The sequence below is a fragment of the Leguminivora glycinivorella genome, chromosome 11 (genome assembly GCF_023078275.1).
Source record: "Leguminivora glycinivorella isolate SPB_JAAS2020 chromosome 11, LegGlyc_1.1, whole genome shotgun sequence".
NCBI lineage: Eukaryota > Metazoa > Arthropoda > Insecta > Lepidoptera > Tortricidae > Leguminivora > Leguminivora glycinivorella.
In genome coordinates this window covers 11,611,346-11,631,953 of record NC_062981.1, presented here as the reverse complement: position 1 = coordinate 11,631,953, position 20,608 = coordinate 11,611,346, and the positions used below count along the sequence as shown (strand labels likewise).

At 40.5% G+C, this 20,608-nt stretch overlaps 3 protein-coding genes across 3 annotated transcripts in view; 1 reads left to right on the top strand and 2 right to left on the bottom strand.

Annotated features, from left to right (window-relative positions):
* The window catches only part of LOC125230823 (DNA-binding protein RFXANK), a 28,315-nt gene extending 18,693 nt beyond the window's left edge, over positions 1–9,622 (bottom strand). Inside the window, exons 1-2 of the mRNA XM_048136052.1 lie at positions 9,363–9,622; positions 9,098–9,290 (exon numbers count right to left, since the gene is read on the bottom strand). Coding sequence (XP_047992009.1) covers positions 9,098–9,290; positions 9,363–9,594 — 425 coding nt within the window. The 5' untranslated portion in view covers positions 9,595–9,622. The remainder of the gene's footprint in view (positions 1–9,097; positions 9,291–9,362) is intronic.
* A 776-nt stretch (positions 9,623–10,398) lies between these two features.
* Positions 10,399–11,567, top strand: LOC125230917. The gene is made up of 3 exons (XM_048136197.1): positions 10,399–10,643; positions 10,842–10,911; positions 11,326–11,567. The coding sequence occupies exons 1-3, from the start codon at positions 10,552–10,554 to the stop codon at positions 11,506–11,508; spliced, it is 345 nt and encodes a 114-aa protein (XP_047992154.1). The 5' UTR covers positions 10,399–10,551; the 3' UTR covers positions 11,509–11,567.
* LOC125230916 (EF-hand domain-containing protein D2 homolog) overlaps positions 11,563–20,608 on the bottom strand; it is a 44,759-nt gene continuing 35,713 nt past the window's right edge. The window contains exons 2-3 of the mRNA XM_048136196.1: positions 14,102–14,266; positions 11,563–12,495 (exon numbers count right to left, since the gene is read on the bottom strand). Coding sequence (XP_047992153.1) covers positions 12,243–12,495; positions 14,102–14,266 — 418 coding nt within the window. The 3' untranslated portion in view covers positions 11,563–12,242. The remainder of the gene's footprint in view (positions 12,496–14,101; positions 14,267–20,608) is intronic.

Sequence of the window (20,608 nt, the reverse complement as noted above, 5' to 3'; positions counted from 1 at the left end):
TTAACTAATGCCGAAACAGTACTATGCCCTGGGCGGAAGCCAGATTGAAAGGGATTAAAGAGATTATGTCTGTTAAGAAACGAAGAGAGAAGTCTGTTGGCATAGTGTTCAATTACTTTAGAGAGAATTGGGAGAATAGAGATTGGGCGGTACTGGGAGAAAGAAGTCGGACTAGAGACCTTTGGTAGCGGGATCACGTTATAGCAAGTTTCCAAGATGAGGGAAAGGAGCCAGAAGCAAAAGAGAAATTGATGATCTCGGCCAGGACAGGTGCGATAATATCCGCCACTAACATGATCATGGCCAGACTGAACCCATCTTCTCCGACGGCTTTAGTTTTGATGGTTCGCAGAATAGCAAGAACCTCCTGTGGTTCAATAGGGCGGAACTGAAACAGAGACGAATCGGGTCGAGGAACACTGGCTAGAAGGGAGAGAGTTCGTTGCTTAACTGAAGAGTCAAGTTCGACCGGAGAAGAACTGAAATGTCGATTAATGGCATCTAAGTCAAGGCCACTCACCGGATCTTGCTGAGTTTTGCCCACCCCAAGAGATTTGAGAAATTTCCACAGCTTTGTGGGGGGACAGTCATCAATTGCCTGGTGTATATACCGACGTCTTGCATCTCTACATGCCTTATTACAACGGTTGCGTAAGGTCATGTAAGCACTCTGATTAGCACACGAAGGATCATTTCGGAGTCTGACGCGAGCACGATTCCGCTTCGCCATGAGGGCCTTAATCTCATCTGTAAGCCATGGCGCGGGGTAGTGCTTGACTCGAGTAGGCTTTAGAGGAGCGTGCTTATCAAAGATCGCGAGCAATACGTCGTTGAAAGTCCCCAGTTTTACGTCAATATCATCAGCCAACTGTAAGGCTGACCAATCAGCCATGCGCAGGTCATCTTGGAGAGCCTGTATGTCAACGTCTAGAAGGTTTCGGCGCAGCACTATTTTATGACGCTTTTTGGGGGGACGAATTTTGAAAGAAGCGAAAATAAGGTCGTGATTAGAGAAGGCTGGTGCGTTAAATTGTCCATGCCGTGCCACTATTTCGGCGGAAGAAGTAAGAATTAAATCAAGTTGGGAGGGAGGACCATTATGTGGAAAGTGAGTGGGGCCGAGGGGTAAGATTTCAAAATTTAGGGAGGATGCCAGTGAGTTAAGCTTGCGAGACCGGTGATCGTTTTTTATGAGACACGTATTGAAATCCCCCATAATAATACGATGATCAAAGTTAGGCGATAAATCCACTAGAGCATTCTCAAGTGCATCGAAATAATTAACCATAGAAGAGGGGCTGTAAAATACTCCTAGAAGAACTTTGCTGTGATGTAAGATGACTTCCAGGAAAAGATATTCCGGAGCGTTTGAGTAGACTGCGGGAGATTGAGAAACTACTTGACAAGCTATATCGCTTTTAATATATATGGCAACACCGCCACCGCGAACCATGCTGCCGCCATTACCATCTCTAGTGCCGATTCGGTCATTTCGGAGTAGACGGTAGCCAGCTAGTGGGTATAGTGTTGACGGCAAAGAGGGCTTAAGCCACGATTCCGAGATGAGGATTGCGTGTATGTTTTTAACGTCAAAAGTGGCTAATAAATCAGGAAAGTGTGCAGGTATACTTTGTGCATTGATGTGAACAATATTGAAACTCTTCCCCGCGTTATCGAAAGTGTCATGTAACCGCTCATTCAAATCTGGAATATCGGGAGCGTCGCTAAAAGAATCGTAAGTGCTGGACGAAGACAGTGAAAAAAACTCGCTATCAAGACTTGTATTCAAAATATCAGACATCTGCGGTAAGTAGAACAAAATAAATAACTATATATATAAATAATTATTATTATTATATTCCTAAAACTAAAAATGTACACTTGCAAGCAGAAAAACGTATCTAAAAAGAAATTAAGACGAAAAAATTAAAGCTATATTCCGTAAATTCACCTCAAATGCTCGCCAGCAGCTGAACAGTCAATTAAAGCATAAGAAAAGTACATCGTATTCATTTGGATATTACTTAAAGCATTTAAACAATAGGGCAGTAATTAAGAACTACTTATTAAAATAATTGGATGGAAAAAAGTCGAGAAATTATACACTTCACCAAATACACTAGGGGAGAAACGGAACGCAATTGTCAAACCATTTTGACAGTGACGGCGGTGACAGTGACAACTTAAACTTACAAACACCCTGCAGACAAGATTACTCGAGAATTGAATATCATTTAACCTACATAATTGCCGTACAGAGTTAAAGTAAATGTGACGTGATATCCGGAACTTCGAATGGCTGACCTTGAGAGTACATATTAGGGAGAAGTGCTCACACAGAAGAATTAAATATATTAGTTAAGAGATCATTGCAGTTAAACACCCATATACAGTTGAATAAATGACACTATGCCGTCGATTGCGACTGACATCGAGACTTCACTTTCGCGAGCCTCGATTTGGAAGGACCCTGCGCTCCGCCGAGGTGGCAGTACTCCTGGCAGCGTTAGGCAGCACGGGTACACCGCTGAGCTGCTCATCTCTATTAGTGGACGTCACTGGGGCGGCTCCGAGGGCGTTCGATGGCACCGGTAGTGCACGGAGCTCCATCAGAGTTGTAATTTTGTGTCGCGAGCCATCTGGACATATGACAACAACCCGGCCATCGCTAGTCCAGCTACCTTTGACTCCGTAGATGCGCCGGGCTTCAAGGAATACGGCATGCCGAGTGTTGGTTAGGAACTCTGATAAAGTGTAACCGGAACCTTTAAGATGCTTCTTGGCAGCCCATACAGCGTCCCTCGTTTTAGGGCAGGAGAATTTTATAAGTACCGCCCTGGGCTTGGAGGCCACTTTGTTCTTACCAAGTCGGTGACAAGAGATGAAGCAGTTAGCAGAGATGTCACTTAGCTGCAGCCTGTTTTGACAAATGTCCTGTACCGTAGATGGGACAATTTCACCCTCAGCTTCCGGGACTCCATGCAGCAGCAATATTCCAGCCCGCGACCGAGTTTCCAAATCCTCCAATGCCTTAAAGACTATGTCCAACTGAGTCTGCAGGCCTGAAAGCATCTTTTTTACGAGATCCTTGAAGCTATTGAAGTCGTCTTGGACTGCTGGTGGTGCCACAGCCTCTGTAGAGATTGAGTTCTCAAAACTGTCCATACGAGTGTTGAAAAGATCTTTCATACCGTTCACTTCCTTTTGGAGCTGGGACAGGAGATCCATGGCAGTATGTGTTGTGAAAGTGTTGTGCAGTTTAGTCCTTATTTGTAGAAATAATGTTGAGAAAACAGCTGTGGGTGGCACTGAGGTGAAGTATTAACACATTTGAAGCTCTTTGTATTGTTAAACTGTTGTAAATTAATTTAAATAAAATAAAATTCGCCAGTAAAATTTAAATACGTGTTTACACTTTGCCTACCCTTTTTTTTTTTATATAAAGTGGTTTTTCATTCTGTTTAGCATCACTATTATGTATATTTCTTAATTCGCTTAGTATCTGGCAACAAAGTGCTAGTTAATTGCTACCGAAGCTCCACCCACACGTTTTTAGATGTGGAAGTGGATTTTTACAACGTCAAACCTGCTAATAAACCTCTATCATGACGAGCATTCTAAAAGTTGACATGACAAATTAGGTTGGCAATAACGGAGCGTTGCTTTACAGTAATTGGATCACACATTCGTCATCATTATGGCCGTTCAGATATTCACGAGTGAGAGAAATTTGGACATTCCTCACAATCATTCATCTGTTGGTCAGGTGACCACGCTGATTATGTATTAGCTAATTAGGCAATTGAGACGACGCTGATGTCATTCACTTTACCTGTCTAAAACGAACCCACTTATGGGAACCCATCACGTGATGATTTTTGTCTAATAAGACAATGACTAAACTGTGTAATTGTGTATGTCTCAGGTTAACACGTACGCTGTGGTTCTGATTCGAAAGACCTTCTACGAAGTACATATGTTTAGAAATACCTTATACAAAGTATGTTTTGTTAAGCGTTGTGCTAATTACCGCAAAGTAGATGTTAAAGCGACATAATCTCATTGAGATTCGAATACAAATACAACATTTTGCCTCGTGATCATAACGCTCGTCTCATGACACGAAAAGTGAATTAGTGCATAGCATGTAATAACCCAATGGGTTCTCACAGGATATCGTAAATCATCGCATAGGGCAACGAAATCCAAATTCCAAGTCGCTGCAAAGTTTAACCTTTTACGGGGCGACGCTTGTCAATTTATATGACAGTGTACTTTTTCGCACAGCACAACTTTACTCATGTTGTCTCTAATGACGAATCATGTCAGCATAATGAATGATCTCCTTTGTCATATCACGAGGCGATGCTCTATCGGATCGTGGGCCCTATCTTTTCATAGGCCAGGTTATCTAATGGGACCTCATCTGTCGTTTCAAGACATCTCTTGTGACGAACCTATGTCGTCTCACGGGACGTCGCTCTGTCTCCTCTTACGTGAACGTGGCATTTGTCCCTAATATTCTTTATGACGGTGCATTTACACTGCGTCCCATCGCTGTCAATTTTCTTCATCGTCTCCATGTCACCACACAGGAACAACCCTGTAGTCTCGCGGGACAATGCAATGTCGTCTCATTGGACGACGCCTGTCGTGTCACGGCACGACGCCATGTCGTCTAACGGGACGACACCTGTCGTCTCACTTGACGACGCTTGTCGTCTCACGGGACTACGCCATGTCATCTCACTGGACGACCTCATGTCGTCTCACGGGACGACGCCTGTCGTCTCACGGGATGACGCCTGTCGTCTCACGGGACGACGTCTTTCGTCTCACGGGACGACGTCTTTCGTCTCACGGGACGACGTCTGTTGTCTCACGGGACGACATCTGTCGTCTCACAGGACGACGTCTGTCGTCTCACACACAGGACAACGTCTATCGTCTTACGGGACGACATCTTTCGTCTCACGGGACGACGTCTGTCGTCTCACGGGACGACGTCTGTCGTCTCACAGGACGACGTCTGTCGTCTCATGGGACGACGACGTCTGTCGTCTCATGGGACGACGACGTCTGTCGTCTCACAGGACGACGTCTGTCGTCTCACGGGACGACGCCATGTCAGTCTCACGTGAGTGAGGCATATGTATCCGCGTACTTATGACGGTGCCTATAGAAGGTCACTGCGTCTCGTCGCTGGGCCAAAGGCACCGAGCGGAATATCACGAAGTTAGAAGTAATCATAATCTTTTCGATGTTGTAAATTTCTCGAACTTTTTAAGATTTGCTTTTGTAAACGTGTTGCTCGGCCGAGTTACAAAAGCGTACTGAGGAAAAAGCAGCCGAGCGCTGGTAACCGGGCGACACTAGTACTTGACTGGCGCGCCAGATGGCGCTACTAGTCGAGGAATTCACTCGATTAGGGCCGAGTTATGAAGGTGTTAATCTCATTAGTGGTTCAAGCGAAGGCACGGACACCTAAATATTAACATTTGCAAGGCAGTTCATACTTTTATACCTACGGTTTTTTTTTACCTCTATGTTAACTATTAAACTTTAATTTCTGGTTTTATAAAACTGACATTAACGAAATCTGTAGTTGGTAGTTATCGCAATTTACTTTTTGCTATACCAGTGCCGGCCCGTGCACTCTATCAGGGTAGAGCGAGTTTGAGTTTCGGCACCCGTGGATATGGTATGGCAGAAAAAAATATCGCGAGCGCAGCGAGCGCGAAAATGTTTCCCCTTTTATACGTCCCTGGGGCTGATAGTAGTTATTACGTACAGTGAGCTGCAAAATTGCATGGAAAAAGTATAAATGAACTCATTGATAAATTCACCATGCACTTTTGCTACTATTCCAAGTTGGTACCATATTTGTATGACTTAAGGATGTCAAATACATTATAGTACCCATATGTGCACGAGGAAGATGTTAAACTTCGTAAAATAAAAAAATAAGTAAAGATTACAGTACCTATTTATTTAAAAAAATCTAACACAAAAAAATCCGAAAAATTGGCACGATGGTTCCTAGGATCCTAGCCCTCGTCTTCAAATAACTCTAAATCCAATTCTATATCATCTTCGATGAATGCTTCACGGTCCATTACACTGTAACAAAAAATAAAACAATGATTATCCAAAAAAGTTGAAACAAACCAGCAAGCAAACTAAAAGTGACAGTTATTCAAACACTAATATACCTAGAATTATCACAGTTGCCATTACTGGTCTTGCATAGGAGTGTGCATGGCATTCCTTCTCGTCTACAAGAACAACGGCCTCTACAGCTGTTCTTACCTTACATCCACATTTTACCAGCTCTCATATGGACAACCCAGCACATTATCTGGGATGCGGCGCGAGAGTTGGTAAAATGTGGATGTAATCTGAACAGATGTAGAGGCCGTTGTTCTTGTAGACGAAAAAGAATGCCGTGCACACTCCTATGCAGGACCTGTAATGGCAACTGCGATAATTCTAGGTATATTAGTGTTTGAATAACTCTCGCTTTTAGTTTTCTTGCTGGTTTGTTTCAACTTTGTTGGATAATCATTGTTTTATTTTTTGTTACAGTGTAATGGACCGCGAAGCACTCATCGAAGATGATATAGAATAGGATTTAGAGGTATTGGAAGACGAGGGCTAGGATCCTAGGAACCATCGTGCCAATTTTTTGGATTTTTTTCTTAGATTTTTTTTTAATAAATAGATACTGTAATCTTTACTTATTTTTTTAATTTTACGTAGTTTAACATCTTCCTCGTGCACATATGAGTCCTATAATGTATTTGACATCCTTAAGTCATACAAATATGGTACCAAACTTGGAATAGTAGCATAATGAATACCTCTATATAGATTGAGACCCTATTTTCCTCCAGAGCAGAAGCTACCAAAACCTCAAAAAACTAACATCAAAAATCACGGTGGCCCCACTTCGAAAATCCATCCTTGGGCCCTAAGGACCAATCCTACCAAAGGAAATCTTTGGTTCAGCAATAGCCGTATAATTTACCCTACAGATGCAACTATACCAAACAAAATTGAGTACCAGAGCGAGCAGGAAACCAGGCTTGAAATGAAAACGAGATTTCGAGCGTAGTGAGCGCGAAGTATTGACCAAGAACTAAAATACAATACAATATAATACAATACATTTTATTTTCCAAATTTGCATTACATAAAGCCTAAGTTAATAATAGAAAAATAAACTATAGAAATATACAAGAGCTTCTTGGAACAAACAGTCGCCTTCACACTACGTCTAGCCTGTATCGTGAGGACTGGAGCTTATAAATACGATCTATGTAAAAGAGGAAAACGCGAGCGAAGCGAGCGCGAAATTTTTTGTCTGTTGTCAGAGTCGAGATGCCCATTTAGGTGTTTTGCCACGACATACCTTTAGGTTTCAAAGTGATTCTTATCGTCAGGTTTATTATCCTCCTATGCTCCTTTGACTCATACAAAATTGCGCCTCTATGTGACGTTTTGCGCCATTGGCTTTATGAGGAACTCCGCTTTGGAACCTCGTATAGATACTTAGAATTTGAGTTGGAGGCCAGGCACTATACTAGTCATAAAAAGTCTAAAGAGACAATTCTAAGTTGCCTTAAAATCACTACCGGGATCCATCTTTGCTGTCATGGATGTGGCGAACCCAAGAAATCATATAAATTTTTCAATACTTTTTTTTTTTTTTCTTGGTGCCAAATTTTTCCCTGACCTCCAAATCATTTCCCTGACTTTCCATGACCACTATGAGCTTCCCTGACTTTCCAGATGACTTTCCAGAAATTGGACACCCTGCTATCTGCTTAAACAAGCTGCTAATGTCGAGATTTTCCGGAATACACGACGCCGTCGCCACGAACTCCGGAATCCGGTCTTGATTCTCCCTGAGGATTTTCTTTATATCTTCAAGGGTCTTCTCTCCGTTTTCATCCCCTCGTCGATGTGGAACATAGGTGCCGGCAATCCCAAGGGACTGGCACAGCACTTGCTTAGCTTCACAGATGTCATCGATGGTGAAACTCGACGCACGCGAATTCATCTGGACAGCCGTCTTCGCATCCATCGCTTGTTTTTGCGTTGAAGAAAAGCCTTCCAGTACCAGCTTGTTTTTTACTAGCGTTGAAGAAAAGACTAGCCAAAGGCAACTCGTTCACAATAAGGTTTATTCTGCTGAGAATCATCTATCGTAAGAAAAGAAGAAGCTATTATACTAGTGGTGGAGACCGCCGTGCGTCTAAGAGTCCGATGGTAGAATGGGGACGGTGGAATAAGCTCACAATTTATATTTAAATATTAAATACATCAATGCGTCTACGTTGCAGCGCGCATTGCACATGACTCATTATATAAGACTATCTTTAAAAAACCGGCCAAGAGCGTGTCGGGCCACGCTCAGTGTAGGGTTCCGTAGTTTTCCGTATTTTTCTCAAAAACTACTGAACCTATCAAGTTCAAAACAATTTTCCTAGAAAGTCTTTATAAAGTTCTACTTTTATGATTTTTTTCATATTTTGTAAAATTATGTTCAAAAGTTAGAGGAGGGGGGGGGGACGCACTTTTTTTCCTTTAGGAGCGATTATTTCCGAAAATATTAATATTATCAAAAACACGATCTTAGTAAACCATTATTCATTTTTAAATACCTATCCAACAATATATCACATGTTGGGGTTTGAATGAAAAAAAATATCAGCCCCCACTTTACATGTAGGGGGGGGTACCCTAATAAAACTTTTTTCCATTTTTTATTTTTGCACTTTGTTGGCATGATCGATATACATATTAGTACCAAATTTCAGCTTTCTAGTGCTTACGGTTACTGAGATTATCCGGATGGACATGGACGGACGGACAGACAGACATGGCGAAACTATAAGTGTTCCTAGTTGACTACGGAACCCTAAAAAGGGTCAAGTAGCCTATTTGTTGCACAAAACTTTTTTCTATTTTATTAACACAATGTACAACTCTCATTTTCTTCACAATTTGTTAATTTATCAACATGTAGATATTAGTAAAGAAAGTTAATTAACTGAGATGAAAACAAACAAAGGACATATAGACAAAGACTTACCAAACTAGGTCTTGACAGCTGTTGAGCTGGCCGTAGCTCGCGGCCCAGTGCAGCGCCGTGAGCCCGTGCTCGTCCGTGATGTCCACGTACGGCTCCAGCTTCACGTCCTCGCGCGTGATCTCGCCGCGCCCGGCCTTCGTGTGGAAGCTGCTGTCCGCCTGGGGCACCTCCGTCACCCGCGCCTGCGTATTGCCTGCCCGCACCACGTAAACATTAGAAACTTCCAGAAAAACTACATAAACAGACACATAGGAAATCAAGTTACCTCGCTGCAAATTAGTCAATGCAGTGCACTGAACGGATTTGTACGGCGTAAATGCACTTTTTCTGATTCCATTCAAATTAGGTGCCCATCGCTGGTAACCTCCGCTACCGCTCTTACTGCTGTCTTGGCTTCCGGAATCGAATTCATACTTGTAACTGTCGGCGTTGTCCTGTTTTTCTTGTTTGATATCAATATTTTTCCCATCGTATTTTAGATAAACAGCTTCATCCATTTTTGTGTTTTTAATAATAAATGACAATGACTGACAGATGACAGTTTGAACTTTTTTAAGTCTTTGAGACATGCATTTAGGGTGCGCACATACGGGCGACAAAGTTGCTCGGCGACTTTCGTATTTGTATGAAAAGTTGCGTCGCCTCGTGTGCGCACCTTCATACTAGGCCATAGACCACAAACTACTAAGAAGATACTGCCCATAGACCGAGCGACGGAGACAAAACAGTTTTGTCTCCCGTCTGTGGGGGGCCTTATAAAGACTTTTTCACACATAATATATAATTCGGTTATACTATGTAGTCGTCCGGTACGTCCGTCTATAAGTGCTATAATAATCACTGGCCGGAAAGAAAACGATTTATTTAAAAAAAAAATGTTGTCTATGCCTAATGTTGCCACACCATCAGACTTTTCTTGACTTATAATTATTTCCGTGCAACGCGTGTTCATTTCTAAATAAACCCAATTTCTTAATAAATACTTAAATCTTAAGCGTACAAATAAAAGTAGTGAATTTGTGAGTGAAATTTTACAGAATTTTAGTTTCATACCTTTTTTAAGCTGCTAACTAAGCAATAATGGACCCTTACCTAGAGAAATGGCTTTTTTAATACATTTTTAAATAACTCAGCTCTAAAAAGTCAACTAGTTTTGAGTAAAACTGCATCTATCTTTTTATTATGCAACTATTTATAGGATTTGAGAAAGTTGAACTGGCAATATCAGTTTTGGGCTCTATGGATAGAGAATTAAAATGTCATTAATGTCAAAGTCAAAAATTTAAATCTAAATCAAAACAAACGCTTTTTTAGTACTTATTAGTGTCTTTATCGTATTTAATTAATTTAAAATATTAATCTAGAGCTTTTGGCTTTGTTGTAAATGATTTTATAGCTCCGTTACTCACTGTTGTTTTTTTATTTACCTAAGCATTAGGTAACTAACCGTTACGATGTCCATAAAGTCTGCTGATGCATTAACAAATAAGTTGAAGCAAGATCTGCTGAACGAGCTGGTCACAACAAATCATCTTCTGCAATTAATGTAAGTAGCATAGCTGTTCTGCTTATTGTAAGTAAAGATTATTCATTCATTTTGCAATGAAAATATTATTGCAGTCTACTGACTTACCTGGCGTTATGTTGTTTACCTTGAATTAAATGAATGTATAACAGATTTTAGTGACAGCCCATCATAATTAAGTTGGTATGAGTATTATAATAATTACAATATCTTTTCTAGCTCTCAAGAATTACAAGAGATCAAGCAATTGACTAGGCCTGGTGGAGAATTTGAGTCAAACATTGCCAAGGTAAGCACTAATTTTATTTAGGAATTATTAAGTGATAATTCGATATTAACATATTACCACCCAGTCAAATGAGATACCACCCCGGGCCACAATAGTATCATATTGTTGTAATGCCACAATCCCAACTATTGGGCCGCCTAGCCTGGGAATGAGATCTTATAATACTATATAGTGGGGTTTTTGTCACTGACTAAAATCAATAAAATGTGTTACATATGGTGTTGATGTCTACACAAATACATTAAATTGAAACAGCCTTATATTTTTCATAGATGTATGAAGAGAACAGTAGGTCCAACTTTAAACATTTTTTTAAGCCTTCAGGCCTAAAAAAACAATAATTTGAATTACATGTATTCATCAAATAAATTAAAATAACTCCACATTTTACACCATCATTTACTTGTCTTTCAGAACACTGCCCTAACAAAACTACTGGCCGATATGCACCATCTAGATTTAGACAAATTACCAGCCATTGCACGAATGCAAATAGATTTGAACCATCCGTCAAATCAAAACCACTCTTACGAGAACATGACACGTTTAGAAATAACTCTACCATTGAAGAAGATAAATAGAGATATTGCTTTTTAAATATAATTAAGAATAATATTTAGACTAAGTAAGTAATAAAATAAAGAAACCAAATAATACTTAATAAATTTTATTCAAACAACCTTAACACATAATCCATTTACATCACATTTAACCATCAATAAGTAAGTTAAGTATAAAAAAATCTTCTATGCTAATGTAAACATACAAGGCAACATGCAGACATACCACATTATAAATATACTTTTCATCGAAACATGTATAATATATTTTTTACTACAGAACATTAACTTAATTTAATTAGGCATTGACATTAATTCTGCAGTTCTTAATACTAAAAATGTAATACTAACTATAACTTGATCGTAACAATCAATTTGTATGTAAATAGAAGTTAGAGTCGCCGTCAATAGAACTTGTGAATAATGTAAACAAACCTTGCAGTCAAAATGTCTTTAATTTCCATTCCAACTCATCAGATACTGGCTAAATCCATGTGTTATTTAATCAATTCATATCACATTATGATCCTCAACCTTTAAAATAATAAAATTGTGCTAGAATATTGATATTTTATATAATGGTTTGTTTACATTGTTGACAATGTCTATTGACTGCGATTTTACGTAAACCTTGAAAAAGCAACAGAAGTGTAGATACAATAGAATCTAAAATTCATCTAAACAAGACTTAGTAAATAGTTTGTAGATTCGAAGTTATAAGCCATGGTAACAGCTTACGGACTAGACATTGCTCAGTGATTTGGTGTGATGTTAGTGTTGGAACAAGGCCGCTTTCTCCTTGAACTTGAGTCTCCGGGCGGCCTTTTCTTCGGCCTCCCGTCGCTTCTCCTCCTGTTCCTGTATAATCTCGTCGTGGAACTTGTTGGTCTTGGCGAGCTCCTCGATCTTGGCCTCGAAGAAGTTCTTGGCGCCGTTGACTCCGACCTGGTCCACGTCGATCTCTGTGAGCCGCGCGAGCGCCTCCAGCCCGGAGTTGTTCTCGAGCTCGCCTGCTCGCGCTTTTCTGAAAAAATAAAAATCTTAATACCTACTCGAGTAAGTCACGCCTGTATTTCCGTAAGGCCCTTCAGAGTAGGTACACGAAACCTCTCAAGTTTCAGTACCATTCTTAGCAATTAACGGACCGAAATTATGATATCACAGTGACAGGTTGCTAGCCCATCACACCTACATCACGAATAAGTACAGTACTTAGATAACTTATAAATAAAATCATCGTAAAGGAATTGGAAGGTAAAACGTCAGTCCAAATCTTGGGATTAATTATGAAGCGACGCCGGGACAAAGCCAGGCAAGGCTGACGACGACCAGATAGATAGATAGATAGAATACTCTTTATTGGCACACCTCAGCAAGAGATACAGAAAAAAGATACAGCAGAGACAAAACCACCAGTTCAGTATTCTAATAATCACGGCTCTGTGCATGCTTTCGCCAGCCGCCACAAAATGAGTCCAGGTCTTTCCGCCATCTCATCTTTGGTCTACCTCGGCCTCTGGTAATTTGTGGCGCCCATTCGGTTCGTTTCGATTTCGGCATATCGGTTTATCTAATGTAAACTCGGTAACTAAAATATTATTTATCTTATCTTATTATCTACTTTACGATTTCAATAAAAAGCAATGTCGCATCGAATATTTTAGCATGATATGATATGGATAACCTACACTCTAAAAGAATTTGAAAACATAATATTGTACGATTATTCCTAAATTAGGACAATCATACCAAAATCCACATACACAAATGGTCATGAAATAAACGTAATATAGCAATTTTAGCACCATACATGGAAGTTGGAGTACTGGATTGTTCAAGTACCTATAACTAACTAAGTATATAAGTTTGGTCAGCCACCATGACGTAAATGGGTAGGTTCTTTAAATAGGTACAATTATTCATTCGTAACAAGTTTCCCTGTCAAGTATATAGGCAAGCGATAGCGTTCGAATGACAGCCAGCGTGCAGCACGCATATTAAACTACAACTAAAATGTACAAATGTGGCCCAATCCTTGACCGTTACGTGAGCGATATGCGGCGTTATCGGTGACCTGCTTCACGTAACATCTTGGGTCTTGTTTAGGTCAAGTTTACTAAGGAACTCTGAACTGTGACAACAGCTTGCCAATACTATAATCTACGATAGCTACACTCTTGCACAGAATGCACAGCGAATTTATAGTTTATCAGTAGAAAACGACGGTTTGTAAATTAAATGGAGCTTCAGATCCTCCTCCTTGCGTTATCCCGGCGTTTGCCACGACTGAGCCTGGAGCTTTGACAACCAATCCCAAGATTTGGCGTAGGCTCTAGTTTTACGAAAGCGACTGCCATCTGACCATCCAACCCGAAGGGCCTTGGCCTTAATATTGTCTTCGGTTACCGCGATAGTTACTCATGAAATAAAACTATGGAAACGGATTAAATTATTGGGATGTATTTTAAATTCATTATACGCGATTTAATCCGTTTCCATAGTTTTATTTCATGGGCCTTGGCCTTATTAAAATTAGTCCGGTTTCCTCACGATGTTTTCCTTCACCGAAACGCGACTGGCATATATCAAATGAATAGACATTTCGCATTGAATGTCATTGAAGGTGTTACCTGTAGATAAGCAGGAACTCCCTGAAGCTAATCCTGCTGTCCTGGTCCTCATCCACCTCCGCGATCATGGCCTTGAGCCCGAGGTGCGTCTGCGGCGCGCCTAACCGCTCCATCATGCGCTTCACCTCTGTGAGGTCCAGGTAACCGTCGTGGCCTTCATCGAACCTGAAAAACAAAAGACAGCTAGTTAGAAAAGTTGGTTCACGATTGCTTATCGAAATACTTGACAAATATGGATGTAGAAAGAATAGTCTTTGCTATAAGTACACAGTAAAAGTAGAGGCCCGCGAGACTCGTCACGTCGAGGCATCACATTTTGTATCATTAAGATAATAGTCATTACCATCACCGACTATAGTGCCGTTAATAATGTAACGAAAAACCGTTACGTAATTATCTAATAAGAGCGTCATTGTAGAAAGTGCCTTTGTCCCGTGAATACTAATTTTCTATATTGAAGTGTGTACGTGGCTAATAACGTCACACTACACTTTCGCACACTTCCCACGGTTCGTCACGATCCACGTGAACCTGACATCTAGACTTGTCTTTGCACTTAAAAAATCTTTGCATTCGCTTAGACTTAAGTATTTAAATTAAAAATACTGTATCTGTAAGTCCGTTTTCACATAATCCGATCCGATATCGGATGTCGGAAAGATTTCAATGCAAAAATCCAAGATGGCGCCTGTTGAGTTCCAAATTTATTATTTTTACATTTAAGGTAGTTTTATATTAATATTTTCAAATGTAGGTACTTGCGAATCACCTCACCCTTCCAAGTCACCTATCCTTTGCCAACGCACGTGAGATGAGTATATCTGTCTCACTCGCCGCGATTCGAGAAGCAATTTTCGCCTCGATGAGTCCCCGTCTAAGCTCCGTTTGGCTAACAGCCTGCGCATGGCTAAATATCAAAAATGTGATAAATATTAACGCGCCCCTAAAAACTGTTGTGGACAAGTGTATCGTCTATTGTGCCGATTGCTGAAGGGAGTTTTGGAAAAGCTGATCAGCTGAGAAGACCTAGAAGAAAAGCTATAAAGGTAGGCGTTGGCATTTTCCTCTTTCCTTTTAAACAAGGTGCAAGCAAGTATTTTGTGTCGTAATTTACTTAATATTCAAATTTATACAGTCCATTTATTTCGAAGCTAAATTATTCAAAAACATATCCTTCGTAGCGTTTTGAAGGCCCGCTATTGTCATATAAATTAATTTCCCGCATAAGTATGTTGTGAAAGCGCTAACATATTTTTTGGTCCTTCGAGCCGGATAGTTAATCTTTTCCATTAAATATACCGCTAACTGTATGGTCATTGTGCTACGTAACTGAAATACTCTGTCACTCATCCTATTATATCTATCGCATCGTCAGGTATTTCATTATATTTCCGCTCCGCGTTACGAAGTACGATAGATCGTAGGTTATTTCTTTATATATTTTATTTTTACGACAAAAATACTCATACACGTGTTCCATTTTTCCTTTGTTCGCATTTCAAAATTGTTAGCCATATTTGAAATAGTCAAGATATTCATTCGTGAATCTTCGGAATTGTTCGGCTCACTTTCGTTCGTTCCGATCGTTTTCATTCCATATATGATTGCACTGCTCGGTCAGCCAAACCGCACCGCACCGCTTACCGAAATATTACAGGTAGAAAAATATTTGTTCCGCTTATTATCGGTTGGCTCGCAGCTAGTGTTCGTTAGGTATACCTATTTATTAGGGAACTCGTTTATTTAAAACGCGTAGGTATACTGTTTATTTCATTCGAATAATTATATGTTTGACCGCATTGTCAAACTAAATAGTACACTACACCTTTATACTCATACCTCGTAGGTACATTAGTTTATTTACGACGTTCGATTTATTAGTTTTATTGTAAAACTTGTTAATTCTCAACAAGATGTCTAAATCATCAAAAGCCAGGAAAGGCAGCGAGGGCTTTATTAGCGATAATTATAACACAAACAAAAATCAGCTAGCCCTCTATACAGTTCGGCGCGACGTTATTTACAAGCGCGTCGAAAATATATTGGAACTTGCTTACAAGGCGGAAACCGATCCATCTCAATATAGGGCATTTCACACTAGTACATTAAATTTGGATAAAATGCGTGAAGATTATCAAACCGTTTTAGAGTCCTATAATTTATTGCAGTTGCAAATGCAGCCCGATGCTGAAGTAGATTACGAGTCTTGGTCGGCATTTGAGGAAATGTTTTGTTACATTAAGCAAGTTCTAATCGACAACGAGTCTAAGGTTCCCTCTGAACCTGCGCACTCTTTAAAACCAATATGCCGCCTGCCTAAATTAGAATTGCTTTCTTTTGACGGAGATGTAAAAAACTGGCCTTTGTTTTATCAACAGTTCAAAAGTGTTATTCATGAAAACTCGTCGCTGACTGACAGCGAGAAGGTGTACTATTTAGTTGGCAAATTAACCGGCAACGCCACAAGTGTTTGTTCCGGCTTGCCAGCAACCGCTGAAAATTACCATATTATTTGGAACGCATTGATACAAAAATATGATGACCCGCGTTCGTTGGCGTCAACATATTTTAATCAGTTGCTAACGTTCAAACAATTAACCGCAACCAATGCCGCCGGCTTGGATTCATTCTTAAATAAATTCAACTCGTCTGTAGAAGCCCTTAAGCAGTTGAACCTTGTCGATTTAACCGATTTCATGTTGTTACATTTAGCGCTGCAAAAGTTAGATGCCGATACAATTAAATTGTTCGAAATTACATACCGCAAAGACAAAATACCTACTTATCAAAATTTAATTGAATTCGTCAAAGAACAAAATAAAGTGTTGTCTCGTTCGCCAAATGCGGCAATTAGTAAGCCAGTTGAAATATCGGCTAAAAAGCATCTCTTGCAAAAAACTAAATCATTCGTAAACACGGATGCGGCCAATGACAAAGGCGCCAGCGATAAATGTTCTTTATGCAAAAATAAACAACATGAACATTTATATTCATGTCAATCTTTTAATAATATGACTCCGCATGACAGGTTCAATTTTATAAAATCTAACGCTTATTGTAATAACTGCTTAAGTGTGAAACATAAGACTTCCTCTTGTACTTCCAAGCGACATTGTTCTCATTGTTCGTTAAGACATCATACGATGTTGCATTTCAATACCAAAGAGAAATCTCACTGCAATGTAAGTGCAGTGGTATCCGCACCCGCTTCTAATAATTGTTTTCCCGCTGCAACAAATAATGTTGTTATTCCCGCACCCGCTCCCGCTTATGACCCGACCACAGCCTTACCCAGTGCTGAGGTCAACCGCACCGCGCAAGCTAATATTATAGACCCGGCGATTGCTGCCGTTAAGGTCGAAAATGGCTTGATTTCTCGTCATGAGGAAAACACAGTTTCTTTGTGTACTTTTGCTGGCGAAGATAACAGTAACCAATGTTTAGTTACTGCTTTACTTGCGACCGCTAAAATTAAGGTTATTGATTCCTTAAACCGCACACATGTCCTGCGCGCATTGATTGACCCAGGATCCATGTCAGATTACATATCTGTCGCTTGTTGCAAGCGTCTCTCGCTAGCTATAAATAAACCGCTATACCCTACTGAAGCCACTGGTTTGGGAGAGTTAACCCTCAAGACCAAGGGGCATACCGCGTTAACTTTTTCATCTTTAAAGGATGAATCATATCGATATTCGATTCGCCCTCGTGTTGTCGACCGCATTACGTCTGAATTGCCCGACTCGCGCATAGATAGGGAAGTTGTAAATTATGCTCGCAATTTAAATTTACCTTTAGCTGACGATGGTTTTTCTGAACCTGGTCCTATAGATATACTCCTGGGGGTCAATGTATATTGTAAAATATTGTTATCAAACAAAATCGAAAGCTCGAATCCTATAATACCTACCGTGTTTGAAACGACCCTAGGGTACATTTTAATGGGTGACGCGGCTATAGTTAACCCTCCTACAGCCTCTCGCACACTCTGCGCGTTTACTAGCGATCCTCTTCACAAGTTAGTAGAGAGCTTTTGGGCAACTGAAGAAATACCTTCTCGCACATTTTTGAGTCCCGATGACCAAAAATGTGAAGATATTTATACCGCAACCACTGTCCGTAATAACGACGGCAGTTATACTGTGGACCTTCCATTTAAGGATGATCCTCATACATTGGGCGACTCCTTTAAAACCGCAAAAAGGCGTTTTTTGCTTTTAGAAAAGAAATTTTCAAAAAATCCTGAGCTTAAGTCTGGATACGACGAAGTTATTCGCGATTATCTTGATAAAGGTATTCTCACCCGCGCGTCAGCTGATGACGAATCTACTGATGGATTTTATCTACCGCACCGCCCTGTGTTACGTAATGATAAAATTAGCACAAAAGTAAGACCGGTTCTGGACGGAAGTGCGAAGACAGATACGGGTCTTTCTTTAAATGATATTTTGCATTCCGGACGTAACTTACAGGCTAATATATTTCACATTTTGTTAAATGTACACATTTATAAGATCGCATTTTTCGCTGACGTAAAACAGATGTATTTATGCATTTATGTGAATTCTTCACACCGGAAATACCAACGTATTTTATATCGGTTTTCTGATACCGACCCGCTCGAAGTGTTAACCTTTACTCGAGTAACATTTGGACTTCGACCGTCAGCTTTTCTGGCTATTCGGACTTTACGTCAGTTAGCTGCAGACGAGCGGCACAGATGGCCAAAGGCAGCCTCTGTGCTCGAAAGAGATGTCTATATGGACGATCTGGCTACTTCTACTTTTTCAACCGAGGAAGCAGTTAAGATAGCGGATGAGCTGATCGCCCTCTTCAAAGCAGGCGGATTCGATTTGCTCAAGTGGTCTTCGAATTCGCGGGAGCTGCTTGAGCACATACCTGAGTCTCACCGACAATCTAAATCTATCTCCTTCGATGACGGAGATACGTTTAAGATCCTAGGTTTGAAATGGCTACCTACGCGAGACTGCTTTGTTTTCGATATCTCTAACCCGCCGTCCGTTTGCACTAAACGCGCCATTCTTTCGGCCACCGCGCGTCTGTACGATGTCTTAGGACTCGTCGGGCCTGTAATTTTATATGCTAAGTTGATTATTAAGCAACTTTGGCTTCTTTCCATCGATTGGGATGAAGAGCCACCCCTCATATTATTAAGCTATGGCAACAATATTTAGCTGAGCTACCGTTAATATCTCAGCTAAATTTTCCCCGACATTTAGGAATTGAGACGAGGTCTCAAGTTTCGCTGGTTGGTTTTTCTGACGCCAGTGAATCCGCATACGGTTGCGTCATATATGCACACGTCGTGAACGGTAACGAGCCACCCGTAGTTACGTTATTGTGTTCGAAGTCTAGGGTAGCTTCCGCTAAACCTAAAATCACACTTGCTCGTCTAGAGCTTTGCGGAATTCTGCTTCTTTCTCGGCTTCTTAAAGAAGTTCACGACACTATGTCCAGTAGGCATAAAATAAAAAATATTTATGCATTCTCAGACTCAGAGGTCGCCTTATGTTGGTCGGTTGCCTCTCCGCATAGGTTCGACACCTACGTCGCTAACCGCATATCACAAATACAAAGTAACATTTCGCCTGGCAATTTATACCACGTTGCAGGTGCACAAAACCCCGCTGACTGCGTGTCACGTGGTCTCACCCCTTCTCTGTTGGTTCAACATGAGCTCTGGTTTAAAGGTCCAGTTTGGTTATCACAGGCTACAGAGCGTTGGCCTATACAAAGTTTCGTTCCAAAGCGGGCACCTTTACCCGAAGAAAAAACTTTGTCCCACGTGACCACAGAGGCTAATAAGCCTGAACATCCGTTTCTATCTCTCGCGACACGCTGTTCCTCCTGGAACAAGCTGCTTCGAGTCACAGTTTATGTTTTACGTTTTATAAAAAAGTTATCTCCAAATGAGGTAATTACCGCTAATGATTTAAATACTGCTGAGCTTGAAATTTTAAAAGCGATACAAAATGCTAATTTCTCAGCCGACATCAAGGCTATTTCAAATGGACTTAAATGTTCTTTAAAGTTACAAAAATTATTTCCTTTCCTTTCAGATGGAATTTTACGCGTAGGAGGTCGCTTATCGAACTCTTCGCTCGATTACGAATCGAAACATCCTATAATTTTACCCAAAAAGGGTCACGTTGTAGAATTGTTAATTGATCATTACCACCGCAACAACCTTCATGCAGGACCGCAACATTTAGTAGGTATATTAAAAACTAAATTTTGGATAATTTCCTGTCGTCGTATTGTTAGGCATATCACTCAAAAATGTAACCGTTGTTTCAGTTTAAACCCCAGACCTACTTTTCCGCTAATGTCTAGCTTACCTAAATGCCGCTTAGAGCAATGCAAAGCTTTTATGCATACGGGTATAGACTTTGCTGGCCCTTTGTACGCCACCCCTTATAGGAAACGAGGCGTGCGCAGCGTCAAGGTTTACATTTGCCTTTTTATTTGTCTTGTGACAAAAGCAGT

Excerpts from the sequence above, each read along its gene's own strand:
- LOC125230917 (XM_048136197.1), top strand. The coding sequence starts at position 10,552 with ATGTCCATAAAGTCTGCTGATGCATTAACAAATAAGTTGAAGCAAGAT. Across the intron at positions 10,644-10,841 it reads AATCATCTTCTGCAATTAAT|CTCTCAAGAATTACAAGAGA; the intron begins GTAAGTAGCATA and ends TATCTTTTCTAG. Across the intron at positions 10,912-11,325 it reads TTGAGTCAAACATTGCCAAG|AACACTGCCCTAACAAAACT; the intron begins GTAAGCACTAAT and ends CTTGTCTTTCAG.